At 51.5% G+C, this 16827-nt stretch overlaps 1 protein-coding gene across 1 annotated transcript; it reads left to right on the top strand.

The window, feature by feature from the left end:
* The first annotated feature begins 2259 nt into the window (after positions 1-2259).
* On the top strand, positions 2260-6057 carry LOC119337507 (protein CHLOROPLAST IMPORT APPARATUS 2-like). The gene is made up of 3 exons (XM_037609671.1): positions 2260-4017; positions 5234-5404; positions 5569-6057. The coding sequence occupies exons 1-3, from the start codon at positions 2872-2874 to the stop codon at positions 5623-5625; spliced, it is 1374 nt and encodes a 457-aa protein (XP_037465568.1). The 5' UTR covers positions 2260-2871; the 3' UTR covers positions 5626-6057.
* Positions 6058-16827: the final 10770 nt, after the last annotated feature.

The following is a 16827-nucleotide window of genomic DNA, read 5'->3' as shown; positions in this document are numbered from 1 at the left end:
CCAACACTGGCGCCTTCCCTAGGTCACATTACCGAGGCCCAACTCAAAGGATGAAGCCCTCGACAAGGGAAGTGACGCCACCGTTCGATCACACATGATCTAGTGCGGCAACAATGGAGCGATGCCTCCGAGATGGTCTACGATGCCTGCTACCACCGCCATACCGGTCACAAGGCCAAGGCTGAGATAGGGTCTTCACCCAAGCTCCGACACACAAACCTACTCCGACGTCGGCAAGTCCACCGAGCACCACAACCATCACGACCTAGCCTGCCGACAAAGAACCCCCACCAATGTCGCAACCAACGCACCTCGGGGAGGCCGCAGACAGCCACCCATGAGCAGCCGCCGCCAAATACGCAAACTGCCGACTAGAAACAAGCCACTGGATGCAAGCACGGACCTCTGAGCCCTGCCGAGCACCATGCCAACAGGACCAGAGAAGCAGCACCCGAGGTCAAAAACCAACTTGGTTCCTGGGCACAGCCTTGTGTCAGACGCGCTGCCACCTGAAGGGTGGAGATACCAGACTCGACATACCCGCGTCATGCTGCTTCCATCACCTCGACGCTACCCCCTCCCTCTCCCACGCACCACAACACACCCTGCTCCATAGACGGTCGACTCAACACATCAATCCGCCCCTCGCGCCCCCTCCTGTCCCCTGCGTGGTCGCTCCTCACATGGACGACGGCGACGCTGCGCAGGCTTTGCTCGGCTGTGCACCTTCGACGACGACCAGGTGGGAGAAGAGCCGGATTGGAGCGATGGCGGCACCGGTAAGGTTGCTCACGAGCCGTTCCCGGGAGGGACACAGGGAAGTACTGAGAGTATACCTGGGCATATCTCGGGCCGGGCAAAAAAAAGCACAGTGCTAAAAATCCAGGCCCAAGCCCAAGAAAGCCCGACACAGCCCAGCCTGACTACGGCTAAAATTGTGTTTTCTTCAAGCCCGTGCCCGGACCGACCTGTCCATCAAGCTCAGTTTTAAGCCCGAGCCCGGCCCGATGGCATACTCGGGCTCAGCCCGGTCCGGGATTTTTGGCCCGTCCGGGCCGGGCTGCCCATGGCCAGGTATCTGAGAGTGTGAAAACAGATGCATCACATAGTACGGTGGACCTGATTTTTGGTCAAAATTGCAGAGAGCCATTATATCTCACCGCAGTGGTCAAGGTTAGTAGGTTACACGCGTGCGTGCGCACGAGATTAACAGCAATCGTTAGTGTCAGTCCACCGGTGAGCTGGTACGGCTAGCGCGCCCACACGTGTACGTACGTAGCACCAGTCCCCACAAGGCCGCACCCACACAAGGCCCGTTGCTCTCAAGAAACCTCACATGACACGTGAGAGCGAAACACAGGCACGCAGCCCCACCGTGTCCCCATGGCCCTGTTGCGCTGCACACGAGAAGCGTCGTGGTGCGCAGGTAGGTAGGGCCCGCCAAGACAGGGACAAGTGAAAGCGAGCTCCGTCTGCGTCCCAAGCCAACCAACCAACGGACGACTGTTAGTTAGGTTAACCTTCTTTTCTTTTCTTTTCTTTTGATGATTCCGTGTCTCGTTTCTCGTCTCGCTCGCTAGGGTCCAACGGCGACCCTACTGGCAGAGCACTGCATCGGACAACTGCAGCCGCCTGCCGGCGTAACGCATCCGCTGGCTGGTTTCATGAGCAGCGGTTGGTTTGATTGCTTCCGTGTTTTCTCCGTCCGTCCCCCCACATGCCCCCAGTGCCCTGTTCTTGATCACTCCCTGGAGCTGGAGCTGGAGCCGGAGTGTCATCCAGCAGAGGCTTTGTACCGCTCGTCCCGTTGCTTCTTCCTCTCTTGCGACCGATCTCCTGGCCTCGATCCAAAAGAGAAAGGGGAAACGGCAGCGAGAAAGAAACGGCAGCGTGTGGGCTCTTGATTATGAGCATGCTTGGATACGTTTTAGTCCCATGACTAAAAGTAGTGGGACTAAAACTTGCTAGTCTCACCCATGCTTGGATCCAAATACTAAAGAGACTAAAATCTAGTTATTAAGCATTTATTATCCTTCAAACCCTCCAATCCAAAACTAAGGAGAGGAATTAAATGAGAAGAGAGAGAGCTAATACATATTTTAGTAGGTTTTCCATGACTAAAAGATTTTAGCCTTAAGACTAGTCCTAGCCTCTCTTTAGTCAAGGGTGCTTGGAACTTTAGCCTCTAAAAAAGACTATTTTTAGTTAGACTAAAAATAGTCCCTTGTATCAAGCACCCTCTATCTTTCTTTCGATTGATGAGTCGCGCCCGTCCCCCGAGGCCCGTAGTGGCGAACCCGTGAGCCCGTGACGCCCTGCTCCCTCCTGCCCTGCCCGCCGCAGAGCGTCTGCTCTGCTTCCCTCCTAGGCCCTCGATTTAGCTCAGCTCGGTGGGTGCCCTGGTGATCGCCTTTTCCCCCAGGATCGCATTTCTTTTCTCTATTCTCTCTTCCGGCCGGCCGTCCTCTCCTCTCCTCTCCTCAAGCCGGGCGTCGGCGGCCTCCAGCTCCGAGCGGAGGCGGAAGCGGTGGTGTCTTTCTAGACAAGAAACAATTCCTCGGTCTCCACGCTTGCTTTGGACTTTACCCTTTCCTCTGTTCCCCCTGGTTTTCAGCCAGGTACACGAGGCGTCCTCTTGTGGTTGCGGGGGTTTGGTGGGGGTTTGGGGGTCTCGCCTTTCCTGGCGGCGCATCCACGCACCGATTTCCCCTCCTCCCTCCTCCTGCGATTTCGGGTCCAGATTGATTGATTTCCGCCCGGATTGCTTCCATCACATCACTCGCGATCTTCTCCCCTAACCCCTCCTCATCGGGCAGGATTTTTTTCCTTTCTCTCTAGGGGGCTCCGCCCCGCATCTCCCCGCTCCGATCGATGGCGTCGTCCTGCATCCCGACGGGCATCCGGCTGCCGGACCTGGACATGGTCAAGGCGGCGGCGGTCGGGGCGTCGTCGGCGCCGGGCGCGGGGGCGGCGCCGCTGCGGCCGGCGCACTCCTCGGCGTCCTCGGCGCTCTCCGACGCCTCCAACTCCTCCTCGGCCTCCTCGCTCTCGCTCAAGCGGGCGCGCACGCCGCGGAAGCGCCCCAACCAGACCTACAACGAGGCGGCCGCGCTGCTCGCCTCCATGTACCCCTCCGTCTTCCCCGCCGGGGACAGGGCGCCGCCGTCGCCGAGGCTCCTCGGCCTCGCCTCCGCGCTCGCCGACGACCCCTCCCGCGCGGACCTGCTCCCGCCCTTCCCCGTCCTCGGCAACGCCGCCTGCCTCCTCCGCGACGCCGCCGCGCCGCCGACCACGCCGCGGAGCCCCGTCCTCGCCAGGGCCTGCCCGTCGCCGGCGGCCGTCAGCAGCGCCTTCACCGAGTTCCGCGACTCCGCGCCGTCCCCCGGGACCCCTGACGGCGCCGCCGGCGCGGACGGGCCCGGGGAGCTCGACTATGAGGATGATGACGACAGCTTTGACGCAGACTCTTTCCTCCTCGGCGGCCTCGACGAGGGCGCCGCCGCCGAGGGGATCGATGGTATCATGGGCAAACTCAGTATGGAAAGCGGCAGCGATGCCTCTTCCATTAACCGTGTCCTCTCCAGCTCCGGCATAGACCCCTACATCAGAAACCTCATGGTGCTCGGACTCGGGTTCCGGCGCTCCCGGTCCAACATCAAGCAGGCGCTCAAGCGGCATGACGATGACAGCGAATGGTGGATGTGCCCTGCCATTCCATTGAAGGACATTATGCCGGCGCCTCCCCCATCGATGGAACCACCGCCGCCGGTGGAGAAGAAGAAGAAGAAGACTAAGAAGAAGGCGTTGAAGGACATTGCCGCTGGGCCGTGCATTACATGTGTTAAGGAGGAAATTCCTGACCCTGCTTATGGGGATGATGGAATTTTTGGACCGAAGGCGCCCAAGACAGGATTGGGCCTGAGCCTCAACACTGAGGAGGTGCTGAAGGCGTGGTATGACAGAGGCTCCGTGTTCGCTGACGGCAACATACCTGATGCATCATCCACTGATGGGCTGGTAAGAATTTCTAGTTTCTTTAGATAGATATATATAAAAGGTATTCCTGTTCATGTATCCCTGGCACAAGTGATCGATTGAAATACCTGCACTACATCACAACTTAATTATGGGTAGCTGCTGGTCTCTGTTAGTGAAAAAAATCTTTCAGTAAAACTAATTTGTCAAGTACTATACGATAATTTCAACTTCTCGGCACATTTATTAACGAAAACAGTGCATCACATCCAAGTGTTTAATCATTTGGAGTGTGTAGATGGAAGAAGGAAAACAAATCTTCAATCCACATTGCCCTGTGCAGTTGTATCTAATTTTAATCTACTTAATGGAGATCCTTCACAGCTGTTTCATATGCAATACTACAACTACAAGCATTACTACCCATTGTAACTCAAAATTCCATTATCTTATTCTAGTCTAATATATCTCCTTGAGTTATAATCTTCAGGAAATGCTTCTTCCACTGAGCCTGGATTATCAGAATATTAGTAATACATCCTTACAGAATGAATACATGTTTGCATCAGTCTAATCAGGACAAGGAAAAATACAACAAAAGAATATATATTTTTCACTAGCATGAACACCAAAGAAAGACTGTTTTACCAACAACTAATTTCGGTACCTCTGTCTATTGTTCATGTGATTTTGTTGAAATACTCTTTAACAATGGTAAATGCACAAGAAAAATGAGCTTTATAACAACTATAGGTTAATTGAACCGTTCAGTGAGTTATAGCTTATCTCAATTGTATCACATTGGATAACTGGATACCTTGAGGCATGCAACGGATCTCTTTCTTTTTGTTAGGCAGTGGTTGGGCTCAAACTGGTGCTTTTGGACTCATAGGCATATGTACTGTGGCATATTATATCCCGTATTGGCTTGACCTTTTCTACCTGAAGATTTCCTTAACAAGTGGCAAATGTATTTTTCTACTTCTTTGCTGTATTGCACCTATCAAAAATAGATCATTTTTAGATGATTTTTTCTACTGTCAACTATATATGGCACTTGCATTATTTCATAGATTTATTGTTGCTGGGAAACATGTTCTACACAGCCATAAACTGCTTCAGCATGCTCCCCTAAAAGAACCTACTTCAGCATGCTGAAGACCATGTTGTGAGCTATAAAGCCTACAACTCTTATGTAGCCTATTTACTAAAGCAAAGAAATATCTTGCACTGACTAGTGTGTATCCTTCGTTTGCAGGCTAAACTTTCAGACATTGAACTGTTTCTAGAGAATGGTGCTGCTGGTGCTATCAGGGAAGGCAGCATACAGAAATTGAAGCACAAGCAGAAGCAGTGCACTCCCCTCCTCTCAAATAAGACTCGGTACCAAGCACGGAAGGTGCACGCCGAGTCTCGTCCTCGGGTCAAGGCAAGCACCGGAACTCATTCTTGAGCACATAAATTTTTGCAATGCCAAAAGCTCACTGTTGCAACCCAAACGCCGCTGAGTTTTGGGCCCTCGAAAGTAGTGTAGTTTGTTGAAGTTTGAAAAGAGCTCGTGAAGGTTCTCATGCTCTGCTTTGGTTCTTGCAGGGGAGGTTTGTCAGCCAGGCGGCTCTTCTGCAGAAAGCCGCGGAGAAAGAGACCTAGGGGAGGACGTTCTTGCTCCCATGAACATTCTGTCTTGGGATTTCATTTCATTCCCCCTAGAAGTGAAGCAGATGAGGGCTTCTTTTCTTTTCTGCACTTATGTGATCATGTAGAGAGGGTAGAGATTGCCTGTAGAGTGGCTTCTTTGTCAGGGGATAACTGCTGGTTAGTTTCCCAGCTCAGATGCTGCCGGGGCAAAGAAGGCCGTAAGCCAAAAACTTCGTAACAATGGTACAGTGCTGTGGCAATGACCAAAGTGCTTCTGTACTTTGCTTCAGTCTTATGCTCTGAACTCTCTGAAGGAACTGCACCGGGTGCTAGTTTTGTACAAAACTGAACCTGCAAAATTTGTTAAACTTCAGGGAGCATTTGATTCGCAAGAATTCTAAAGCATGTGAATAGAAAGAAAGAAAAAGTAGGATTAGAATGTCATGTATGAATCCTTGGTCTGCAATACTTCGGAGGAAAAAGCAAGGCAAGATGTTTGAGAAGTAGGATTGGAATGTTATGTATGAATCCTAGGATTGGAAAACATCATAGGAAAAACAAAGCAAGGTGTCAAATCCTCTAAATTCTTTTGTGAAATTCCTTTTAATCAAAGGACCATGTATTTTTCGTATCTACCGTGTCATCAGAATCTTTAATCACATAGGACTTATTCGGTTGTGCGCATCGATTTTGCCTGCATTGCATGTGATTCACAGATGAGCCTATATCACATGCTGAGGAAAAACAACCATCATTCTGCACATAGTTTGGTTGCTCGCATATAGTTTAGCTGCATGAGGGAACTAAATTTTACCCGCACTAGGTGCACATATCACACGCTGTTTGGTTGCAATCTGCATAAGGTGTTGTCATCATTTGTCATTAGTGGTGACTTTACCACACACGATCTGAACAGTTTCATTCCTAGCTACGAAACAAATTACGGTTCATCCTAACACTATCAAATGACAGTACACATTATTAAGAGCCATATCGTTGAATAGGGGAAAGTTCATCATCGATGCTAACTAGTTCTTCGTCTTCCTCCTCCTCCTCTTCTGCTGCTCTTCCTCTTCTTCTGTTGCTGCTCTTGCTTTTCTTCTTCTTCGGATCCTTGTCTGACCTCTGTCATCCCATATTCCCTGTGCCCACTCCATCCTTTTTTTCTTTTAGGCTTCGTTGCCAAATGCCTCCAAACCATGGATAGAGCTGACAACATCGTCAGGCGTCACATCTTCCTCCTCGGGCACCAGTTCATCACAACCCCATTGCAGGATTTAGTTATGCAGAATGCTACAAGCAAGAACAAGCTTGACCTAGGTAGGAAAAGTGTGGAAAGTGTGGAATGGCTTTTGATCTAGGATCTTAAACCCGTTCTTCACAGCTCCAAAGCCCTCTCAACAGTAACTCTAAGGCTGGAGTGTCTGAGATTGAACAACTCATGTGGAGTCCTAGAATAGTGTCTACCAGCGAACTCGTTCAAAAGGTACATGATTTTCCTGAAGGGTGGAAGAATATCTGACTGACATGCATAGCCAACATCTCCTAGGTAGAATTTGACATCGGGGAAGTTGATGCCATCAGGACAACTCATGTTGTCCCTAAGAATGTTAGCATCATGTGCTGACCCTTCCCAGTCGGCCAACACATAGGTGAACTTCAGATCGAAGTCAATAGCAGCAAGCACATTCTGACTTGTGTAGTGCTTCCTCCCCCTATATGCTGCAAATTGAGACTTCGGCACTTTTGACAGTGACATGAGTACCATCTATTGCCCCAATGCAATCCTGAAGGGGCAAATGAAGATTGTGTTAGTGCTCACCTTGAACAATACAAGCATATCAACCCATGAAGCACATACAAGCCGAGTCAGTGCTCGGCCTGAAGTATGGATACCATCTTGGGCTAGTGCGAATCTTGGTAGGAGTCCGAACGGTCGGTGACTTGATCATTTCTCCTCTGAGCTCCCCAGCAGCATAAAGCACTTGCTTGAAGTACCTTGACATGGTCTCCATTGATCTCCTAAACGTGTTGTGCATAACCTAAACTTCTGGTTATGGCTAACAACATGAAGGAACATGGCCACTTGCTCTTCCATGCTGGTGTGGATGCTATCTTGTAGTAGTCCCCTGCTCCTGAAGGTCCGGACAGGTCTGGCAAATGGTGCTCTTTTCATTCGAAGCATCCATAGGGCTTATGTGTCCGTGCAGTTGTAGATGTAGTTCAGATTGGCGATCCTCTCCTGCTCCCACGTAAGCATTGGAGCATAACCGATGACAGGTCTCTCACCAAGACGAACATCTCTCCTGTGCATGAGCAAGAGCCATGCCTGAATCACAGCCATCAATGCTACTGCCTGAACTACCAGCCTCATCCGTGCGTCCATAACCTAGTCAACATCGAGGGTCCGTTGAGCAATGGGGAAATCGATCCTAACAACCGACCTAACATAGAGGAGATGGGGTGTTGCTTACCGGCATCGGAGACGAGGACGGCGGGGGGAGGGGGCATGGTTGAGTCAAGGACGGCCCAACGGCGGCTAACAGGAGGGGGAGCACCAACTCTTGCTACCGGATACTGCTGTTGTTGCGTTCGCTGCCGCCACTTGCACAGATCTAAGTCGCCGTCGCCGCCGGTGGTGAGGCTGGAGGAAGTGGTTGTCCTAGAGGTAGTGGTGACCGAGTAAATTTTTTTAGGGGGGGGTGAGGCTAGATTTGGCGTCGTGCCTCCACGCGTTATTTTCATATCCTGCCATCCCCACTCGTTTTGGGGCTGCTCCCGCGTGTGCGAGCTTGTGTCACATTGAGCCTGACTTGCTGGAAACTGCCGATTCGAGGGTTTCCAACGAGCCAGACCGTGGCTGCTTTAAGGTTCATGCCGATGCGAGCCCGCCCACCCCATATGCAACCAAACACACTTTTCGTGGTCCAACTCAACATAGTTGGCTTTACTGCGGGCAACCAAACACGTCCATAGTGTATCTAGTGTGCCATTAAATTCCAAATCTAAAATCCATTCACTTACTGAGAAAATAAAAGATTGATCAAGATGTATCTGATATGTAGTTTAAATGCATCCCCAAATGAAGATTTTATCAATTCCTGCAGTGCCAAATCTATTGAGTGCAAGATTATTAAAATACATGGAATGGGGGAAACACACGATTGGAATATCATTTTGAATCCTATATAAGGCTAGAAAATCATAGAAATTTGGTCAAAGAGTGTTTCATGCCACATGAAAAAAAATGATCCTTTTAGGGAAAAAGGATTCTATTCCTATGAATCAAATGACACACTACTACTCCCACCTAAAAAAATATAAGAGCGTTTAGATCGCTATATATGAAAATCTCACAAAATCCTCCCAAACTCCTATAGAATTCCTTTGAATCAAAGAGCCCTAATTCCGAATCCCCAGCTCTGGAATTTTGCAAAATTTGGTTGGTGTCGGCGTTTCCATCAGGCCAACTCCAGCACACAACCCCAACCGGACGTCCGTTTGGCCCGGATTCTGTCTGTTTGGGTAGGGCAATGGGGTCGTGTCCGGGCCATTTATGGGATGCCGTGGTCGTGCGCCCAACGCGCGGACGCATCCCAGCCGCATCCTGTCCGCCTCCTTTTTAAATGCCAATTTTCAAATAAACCACGCGCTATTTCATGCCAGCGGCCCTAGTTCACGCTGGCAACACAGCCAGCCTACACGTCCTCGCCGGCAACACAGCCAGCGGTCGGCAACAAAGCCAGCCCACAAAATGAATAGTTTTGTCGTCAGCAACACAGCGAGCCCACAAAATGTTGATGAGCGTCCAACAATGCGTAAGAGTGAATGGCTTGTCATTGTGCCGGGCCTTGAATGCTTCCAAAGATTGAAATGCCTACACGACCAACAACAATTGAACATGCAACCATATAGAAGGCTGAAGTCTCGTGGCCGTAGCAACAAAAGGTAAGAGAGCATACCATGTCCCCAATGCCGAGACCACTCACGGGGCGTGCTTCAACGCTCTCAAGTGTGGCACAATACTTGTTGCATACTTGTTGGATGAGCAACCACCTCTTTTGAATCGAGGTGATGTCACGGTGTATCGTAAATTGGTAGGGCGCAAAGAACTTCCTCTCATTGAATGTTTTGTGAGCTCTTGTCCAAAAACAAGTCCCTTTTGTTGCGCACCGGTCCTCGGATCTTGACTAATCTCCATCCAACTTTGGCAAATCAACTTGTCCTCTTCTTGTGAGTATGATCCCCTATGAATGTTATTCTTCCTCTTTTGTGCTTCCGCTCTTCGGGTGAGCTCGTTGGTGAACAATGGCTCGCCTCCAATATCAATGCCTTCTTCTTCACCACCATCGCCTTCGCAAATAGATGCCATCATCTTCATGCCACGAGTCACCATGGTCGTAGTCAGCTTGGTCGTGGGCCTCATTGTCTTCATCGGAAACGTACTGGGCACGACCATCCTGACTTTGGGTCTCGTCGGGATCGTGGGAACTGCCATGCCCACCCTCGTAGATGACATTCTCCATGAACTGGTTGTTGAAGGGGTCGTCGACTGTTGGCGTTGGTGTTGGCATTTCGTCAAACAGGACGCGGGGTGACGACATGGTGCCCGTAGACGGCGGCTGTGCTTGCTTTCTTTGCATCTCAATGGATGGCCGGCCACCGCTGTTGAACCCTGGCATGACGTTGAGGTCGATGACAGCCGAGGGGCGCGGGGTGGACGGCGCGATCACGCCAATGTGCGGCGACCCAGAAAAATGGGTCTAGCCTTCGTACCTTGGCGGAGGAAAACTGGGCGACAAAGGCGTGGTCCACAGCGTCGGCAAGGGGCAGTGTGGAGGCCGGGGGACCGACGAGCCTATGCTCGCCGGGCCGACGGGTGCTGCAGAAAACCTGTCGGACAGCAAATGCCAAGCATGAGGAGGGCGTGCGCTTTGTTGACAATGTCCTCCTTCTCGTCGACCTCGGCCTTGCGCCGCGCGGCCTCCAATGCATCGCGCTCGACGGCGAACTTGACCGCGACAGTCTTGCCCTTGACGACCGCTCTCCGGTTCCTCCTCTTTGCCGATTCCACGCCCATCTTTGCGAGCTTCGCCGGCGTGTGTCAGCATTCTGGGAACTAGGGTACCCAGACTTGCCTGCCTGCGGCCCACGACATGGCTCCATCGACGCCTGGTACGACCCATCTTCAACCACGGCAAGACAAGATCCTCGTGAGGGGCCAAGCCTCGCGAGGCGGACGACATCAAGACCTCCTGAAGGAGCGGCCTCCCCAGGTGGCCTCCTGAGGAGCGGACATTTTATGCAAGCCCTCACCTCATGAGGTTGAGGTGACATCAGCCATGATGACCAAGGCCAGGCGGGCGCCAGCAGGCGCAGAGCGGCATGTTTCCTCTTTGGTGCTAAGGAGGCAAGTGCAGGTGCGGAGTCCCAAGGAATCAGCCGAAGATTGCCGTTTGCGTGCAACAAGACCAGGACCGCCAGAGCGGCGGGATGGATGTCATCTTCGAGCCCACCACGACGTCACGATCATAAGCTTTGCAGGTGAAGACCACCTTTTGTCAGGATCAGATGTACAACTTTTCCCCTTTCAAAATTGTCCACTGTGGGATCCCTTCCCACCTAAGTTTTGAGGGAAGAGGACCGAGGCCACTATAAATATAACCTAGCCACCACCGTAGAAGGGATCAAGCCCTTGAGAGACCAAACCCCTAGAGCTCATCACAAGAATAAGCCTCATGAGGTTGTTCCTCCACTTGTACTAGTTCATCCTCAGCCCCCCGCGTGGCTAATCCACCACAAAGCAGGAGTAGAGTTTTACAACACAAGGTGGCCCGAACCTGGGTAAACCGCGTGTCCATTTTCTACCTATTCATCGTGCTAGGTCATGAGAGTAACGAGTCAATCGGCTTGAGAAGTTGAGTCCTTCGCACACGCCCCTGAGTTCGAACCTTTCTTGGGTCTGCGGAGCCCGGAATCCGACATTTGGCACGCCAGGTAGGGGGCGTGTCAAAGCCTCTCTTCCGTCGGTTGTCTCGTCGTCGCTCTGCTATTCCCATGGCGGACGCTCGTCGAGTTCGTGCTGAGCACCAGGAAACCCTCGCCGCGTGTGTCGCTTAAAAGGCGCCTGCGGGAAACGGTGCTCCCCGCCACTCCCCGTTGCCCGTGGCCAATGCTGCCACTGGCCCTGTAGCTCACAAGCAGCAGGATTCATCGTTGTCGCCCTTCGTGTGACGCGACAGCTGCACCACCACTCCTTCACTGTTCCCGGTCGCTGCTTCGTCCTTCCATACCCATCACGGGCCGCGACCGCGCAGTTGGCGCTGCTCATGGCGCGTGAACTTCTGCGCTACCGTCTGACCGATGACCTCTACAAGGATTGGCTGGACCGCATCACCGAGCTCGTCAGTGCTGCTGGAGAGGCTCCTGCGCTGTCTCGTTCGCTGCCTTCCCTGCAGCCCCAGGCGGACGATGTGCCTCACGGCGCGCCTCTCCTCCTCTCCGACAAGATGTCGTCCCCTAGCCAAGGCGCGAGGCCCCTTAGCACGACCAGCCGCGCAGGGTGCCCGCGCGCGATGAACAAAGTTGTCGGGTCGTGCAGCGGCCCCAGGGAGAGGCGCGTGCGCTCCCAGCTCCTCCGGTGCCCCCGCGTCAAGACCGTGTGCAGCCCGAGGTGGTTGCGCGTGGGTGTCAAGACCTGGCTACCCCTCCGTGCGAGCCCCCGTGGCTACGGCGGGGTGCCGAGCGTTCTCTCCAGAGCTTCGTCGTGTCGTCTGGCCCGGCAAGTTCAAGCCGGATCTGCCTCCGTGCTACGACGGCACCCCCAACCCGGCCGAGTTCCTTCAGCTCTACGAGCTGAGCATCAAGGCGGCGAGTGGTGATGAGAAGGTCATGGTGAACTGGTTCCCCATGGCTCTCAAGAATGGTGTGCACTCGTTGAGGGAGTCCCGGATTAAGGGTCCTCGGACAGCCGGACTGTATACTTGGTCCGGACTGTTGGACTATGAAGATACAAGATAGAAGACTTCGTCCCGTGTCCAGATGGGACTCTCCTTTGCGTGGAAGGCAAGCTTGGCGATTCGGATATGTAGATTCCTTTCTCTGTAACCGACTTTGTACAACCCTAGCCCCCTCCAGTGTCTATATAAACCGGAGGGTTTAGCTTCTAGGGTTTAGCCACAACAATCATAACCTCATAGGCTAGGCTTCTAGGGTTTAGCCATTACGATCTCGTGGTAGATCAACTCTTGTAATACTCATATTCATCAAGGTCAATCAAGCAGGAAATAGGGTATTACCTCCATAGAGAGGGCCCGAACCTAGGTAAACATTGTGTCCCCGCCTCCTGTTACCATTAGCCTTAGACGCACAGTTCGGGACCCCCTACCCGAGATCCACCGGTTTTGACACCGACATTGGTGCTTTCATTGACAGTTCCGCTGCGCCGTCATCAAAAGGCTTGATGGCTCCATAAATCATCTACAACAACGCAGTCCGGGGGGGGGGATCTTCCTCCCCGAACAGATCTTCGTATTCGGTGGCTTCGCACTGCGGGCCAACTCGCTTGGCCATCTGGAGCAGATCAATAGCTACGCCCCTGGCCATCAGGTCAGATTTGGAAGCCTGAATTTTGTGGCCGATATCCGCGGAGACTTGATCTTCGACGGGTACGAGCCGATGACGGCTGTCCCCGGCCACCACGATGAACATGACCTAGATCTATCATCTGGCCGCGCGCAGGAGATAGCGCCTGTGACCGCCCTGGCCCTAGAGCCGGAGCGGGCTGCATCGTCCGAAGATGGGAAGCTTAACCCCGCCACGGAGGCCGCAGACTCAACGGTGCTCGAGCCGCACACAGACCCAACATCGAGCTGGGCTTGTGTCACCGGAACCTCGGACTCGTCTTCGACCATGGGTTCCGGACCGCGTGCATCTGCGTCCATCGAACCTGATTGGGCGCCGGTCTTGGAATTCAGCTCCGTGGACATCTTCCAGCACTCGCCCTTAGGCGATGTGTTAAACTCATTGAAATCCCCCTCCTTGTCAGGGAACTCTCAGCCGAACTATGTCCGGCTCGAATGGGAAGCGGACAACGAAGAAATTCGTTTCCCACCCACCACCCACTTCATTGCCACTATCGAGGAATAAACCGACACGCTCGATTACGGCTCCGAGGACATTGACGGTATGGACGACGATGCCAGAGAGGAGCTGGCACAAAAACCACCACCTTTAGGGCAGTGGACAGCTACATCATCATACGATATAAACATGGTGGACACACCAAAGGAGAATGGGGTCGATGGCGATAACAACATGCCTGCTGATGAACCTCCTAAGCGCCAGCGTCCAAGCGCCGACCTCGATCCGGCAAAAGGAAAAACAGCAATATTGTCACCAACGATGATGATAATCTGTGAAGGAAATATGCCCTAGAGGCAATAATAAATTCATTATTTATTTCCTTATATCATGATAAATGTTTATTATTCATGCTAGAATTGTATTAACCGGAAACATGATACATGTGTGAATACATAGACAAATATAATGTCACTAGTATGCCTCTACTTGACTAGCTCATTAATCAAAGATGGTTATGTTTCCTAACCATAGACATGAGTTGTCATTTGATTAATGGGATCACATCATTAGGAGAATGATGTGATTGACTTGACCCATTCCATTAGCTTAGCAGTTGATCGTTTAGTATGTTGCTATTGCTTTCTTCATGACTTATACATGTTCCTACAACTATGAGATTATGCAACTCCCGTTTACCAGAGGAACACTTTGTGTGCTACCAAACGTCACAATGTAACTGGGGGATTATAAAGGAGCTCTACAGATGTCTCTAAAGGTACATGTTGAGTTGGCGTATTTCGAGATTAGGTTTTGTCACTCCGATTGTCGGAGAGGTATCTCTGGGCCCTCTCGGTAATGCACATCACTATAAGCCTTGCAAGCAATATAGCTAATGTGTTAGTTACAGAATGATGCATTACATAACTAGTAAAGAGACTTGCCGGTAACGAGATTGACCTAGGTATTGAGATACCGACGATCGAATCTCGGGCAAGTAACATACCGATGACAAAGGGAACAACGTATGTTGTTATGCGGTTTGACCGATAAAGATCTTCGTAGAATATGTAGGAGCCAATATGAGCATCCAGGTTCCGCTATTGGTTATTGACCGGAAATGTGTCTCGGTCATGTCTACATAGTTCTCGAACCCGTAGGGTCCGCACGCTTAAAGTTTCAATGACGGTTATATTATGAGTTTATTAGTTTTGATGTACCGAAGGTCGTTCGGAGTCCCGGATGTGATCAGGACATGACGAGGAGTCTCGAAATGGTCGAGGCATGAAGATTGATATATTGGAAGCCCATATTTGGATATCGGAAGTGTTCCGGGTGAAATCGGGATTTTATCGGAGTAACGAGGGATTACCGGAACCCCCCGGGGGCTTAATGGGCCATAGTGGGCCTTAGTGGAGAAGAGGAGAGGCGGCCAAGGCAGGGCCGCGCGCTCCTCCCCCTAGTCCGAATAGGACAAGGAGAAGGGGGCGGCGCCCCCCTTCCTTCCTCTCTCTCCCTCCTCTTTCCCCCCTTCTCCTAGTCCAACAAGGAAAGGAGGGAGTCCTACTCCCGGTGGGAGTAGGACTCCCCATGGCGCGCCTCCTCCCTGGCCGGCCGCCCCCTCCCCCCTTGCTCCTTTATATACGGGGCAGGGGGCACCTCTAGACACAACAACAGATCATTGATCTCTTAGCCGTGTGCGGTGCCCCCCTCCACCATAGTCCTCCTCGATAATATTGTAGCGGTGCTTATGCGAAGCCCTGCGACGGTAGACCATCATCATCGTCACCATGCCGTCGTGCTGACGGAACTCTCCCTCGACACTTGGCTAGATCGGAGTTCGAGGGACGTCATCGAGCTGAACGTGTGCTAGAACTCGGAGGTGCCGTGCTTTCGGTGCTTGATCCGTCGGGCCGTGAAGACGTATGACTACATCAACCGCGTTGTTCTAACACTTCCGCTTTTGGTCTACGAGGGTACGTGGACAACACTCTCCCCAATTGTTGCTATGCATCACCATGATCTTGCGTGTGCGTAGGAATTTTTTGGAAATTACTACGTTCCCCAACAGTGGCATCCGAGCTTGGTTTTATGCATAGATGTCATATGCACGAGTAGAACACAAGTGAGTTGTGGGCGATACAAGTCATACTGCTTACCAGCATGTCATACTTTGGTTCGGCGGTATTGTTGGATGAAGCGGCCCGGACCGACATTACGCGTACGCTTACGCGAGACTGGTTCTACCGACGTGCTTTGCACACAGGTGGCTGGCGGGTGTCTGTTTCTCCAACTTTAGTTGAACCGAGTGTGGCTACGCCCAGTCCTTGAGAAGGTTAAAACAACACTAACTTGACGAACTATCGTTGTGGTTTTGATGCGTAGGTAAGAACGGTCCTTGCTCAGCCCGTAGCAGCCACGTAAAATTTGCAACAACAAAGTAGAGGACGTCTAACTTGTTTTCACAGGGCATGTTGTGATGTGATATGGTCAAGACATCATGCTATATTTTACTGTATGAGATGATCATGTTTTGTAACCGAGTTATCGGCAACTGACAGGAGCCATATGTTGTCGCTTTATTGTATGCAATGCAAACGCCCTGTAATTGCTTTACTTTATCACTAAACGGTAGCGATAGACGTAGAAGCAATAGGTGGTGGAACGACAACGATGCTACGATGGAGATCAAGGTGTCGCGCCGGTGATGATGGTGATCATGACGGTGCTTCGAAGATGGAGATCACAAGCACAATATGATGATGGCAATATCATATCACTTATATTGATTGCATGTGATGTTTATCCTTTATGCATCTTATTTTGCTTTGATTGACGGTAGCATTATAAGACGATCTCTCACTAAATTTCAAGGCATAAGTGTTCTCCCTGAGTATGCACCGTTGCTAAAGTTCTTCGTGCTGAGACACCACGTGATGATCGGGTGTGATAGGATCTGCGTTCAAATACAACGGGTGCAAAACAGTTGCACACGCGGAATACTCAGGTTAAACTTGACGAGCCTAGCATATACATATACGGCCTCGGAACACTGAGACCGAAAGGTCGAACGTGAATCATATAGTAGATATGATCAACATAGTGATGTTCACCATTGAAAACTGAAGGAAA

The sequence above is a fragment of the Triticum dicoccoides genome, chromosome 7B (genome assembly GCF_002162155.2).
Source record: "Triticum dicoccoides isolate Atlit2015 ecotype Zavitan chromosome 7B, WEW_v2.0, whole genome shotgun sequence".
NCBI lineage: Eukaryota > Viridiplantae > Streptophyta > Magnoliopsida > Poales > Poaceae > Triticum > Triticum dicoccoides.
This window is presented reverse-complemented; position numbering and strand designations above follow the sequence as displayed.

Bases quoted from the DNA above. Each gene is read 5' to 3' on its own strand.
- LOC119337507 (XM_037609671.1), top strand. From the start codon at position 2,872: ATGGCGTCGTCCTGCATCCCGACGGGCATCCGGCTGCCGGACCTGGAC. The intron at 4,018-5,233 runs GTAAGAATTTCT...CTTCGTTTGCAG, and splicing joins CATCATCCACTGATGGGCTG to GCTAAACTTTCAGACATTGA. The intron at 5,405-5,568 runs GCAAGCACCGGA...TGGTTCTTGCAG, and splicing joins AGTCTCGTCCTCGGGTCAAG to GGGAGGTTTGTCAGCCAGGC.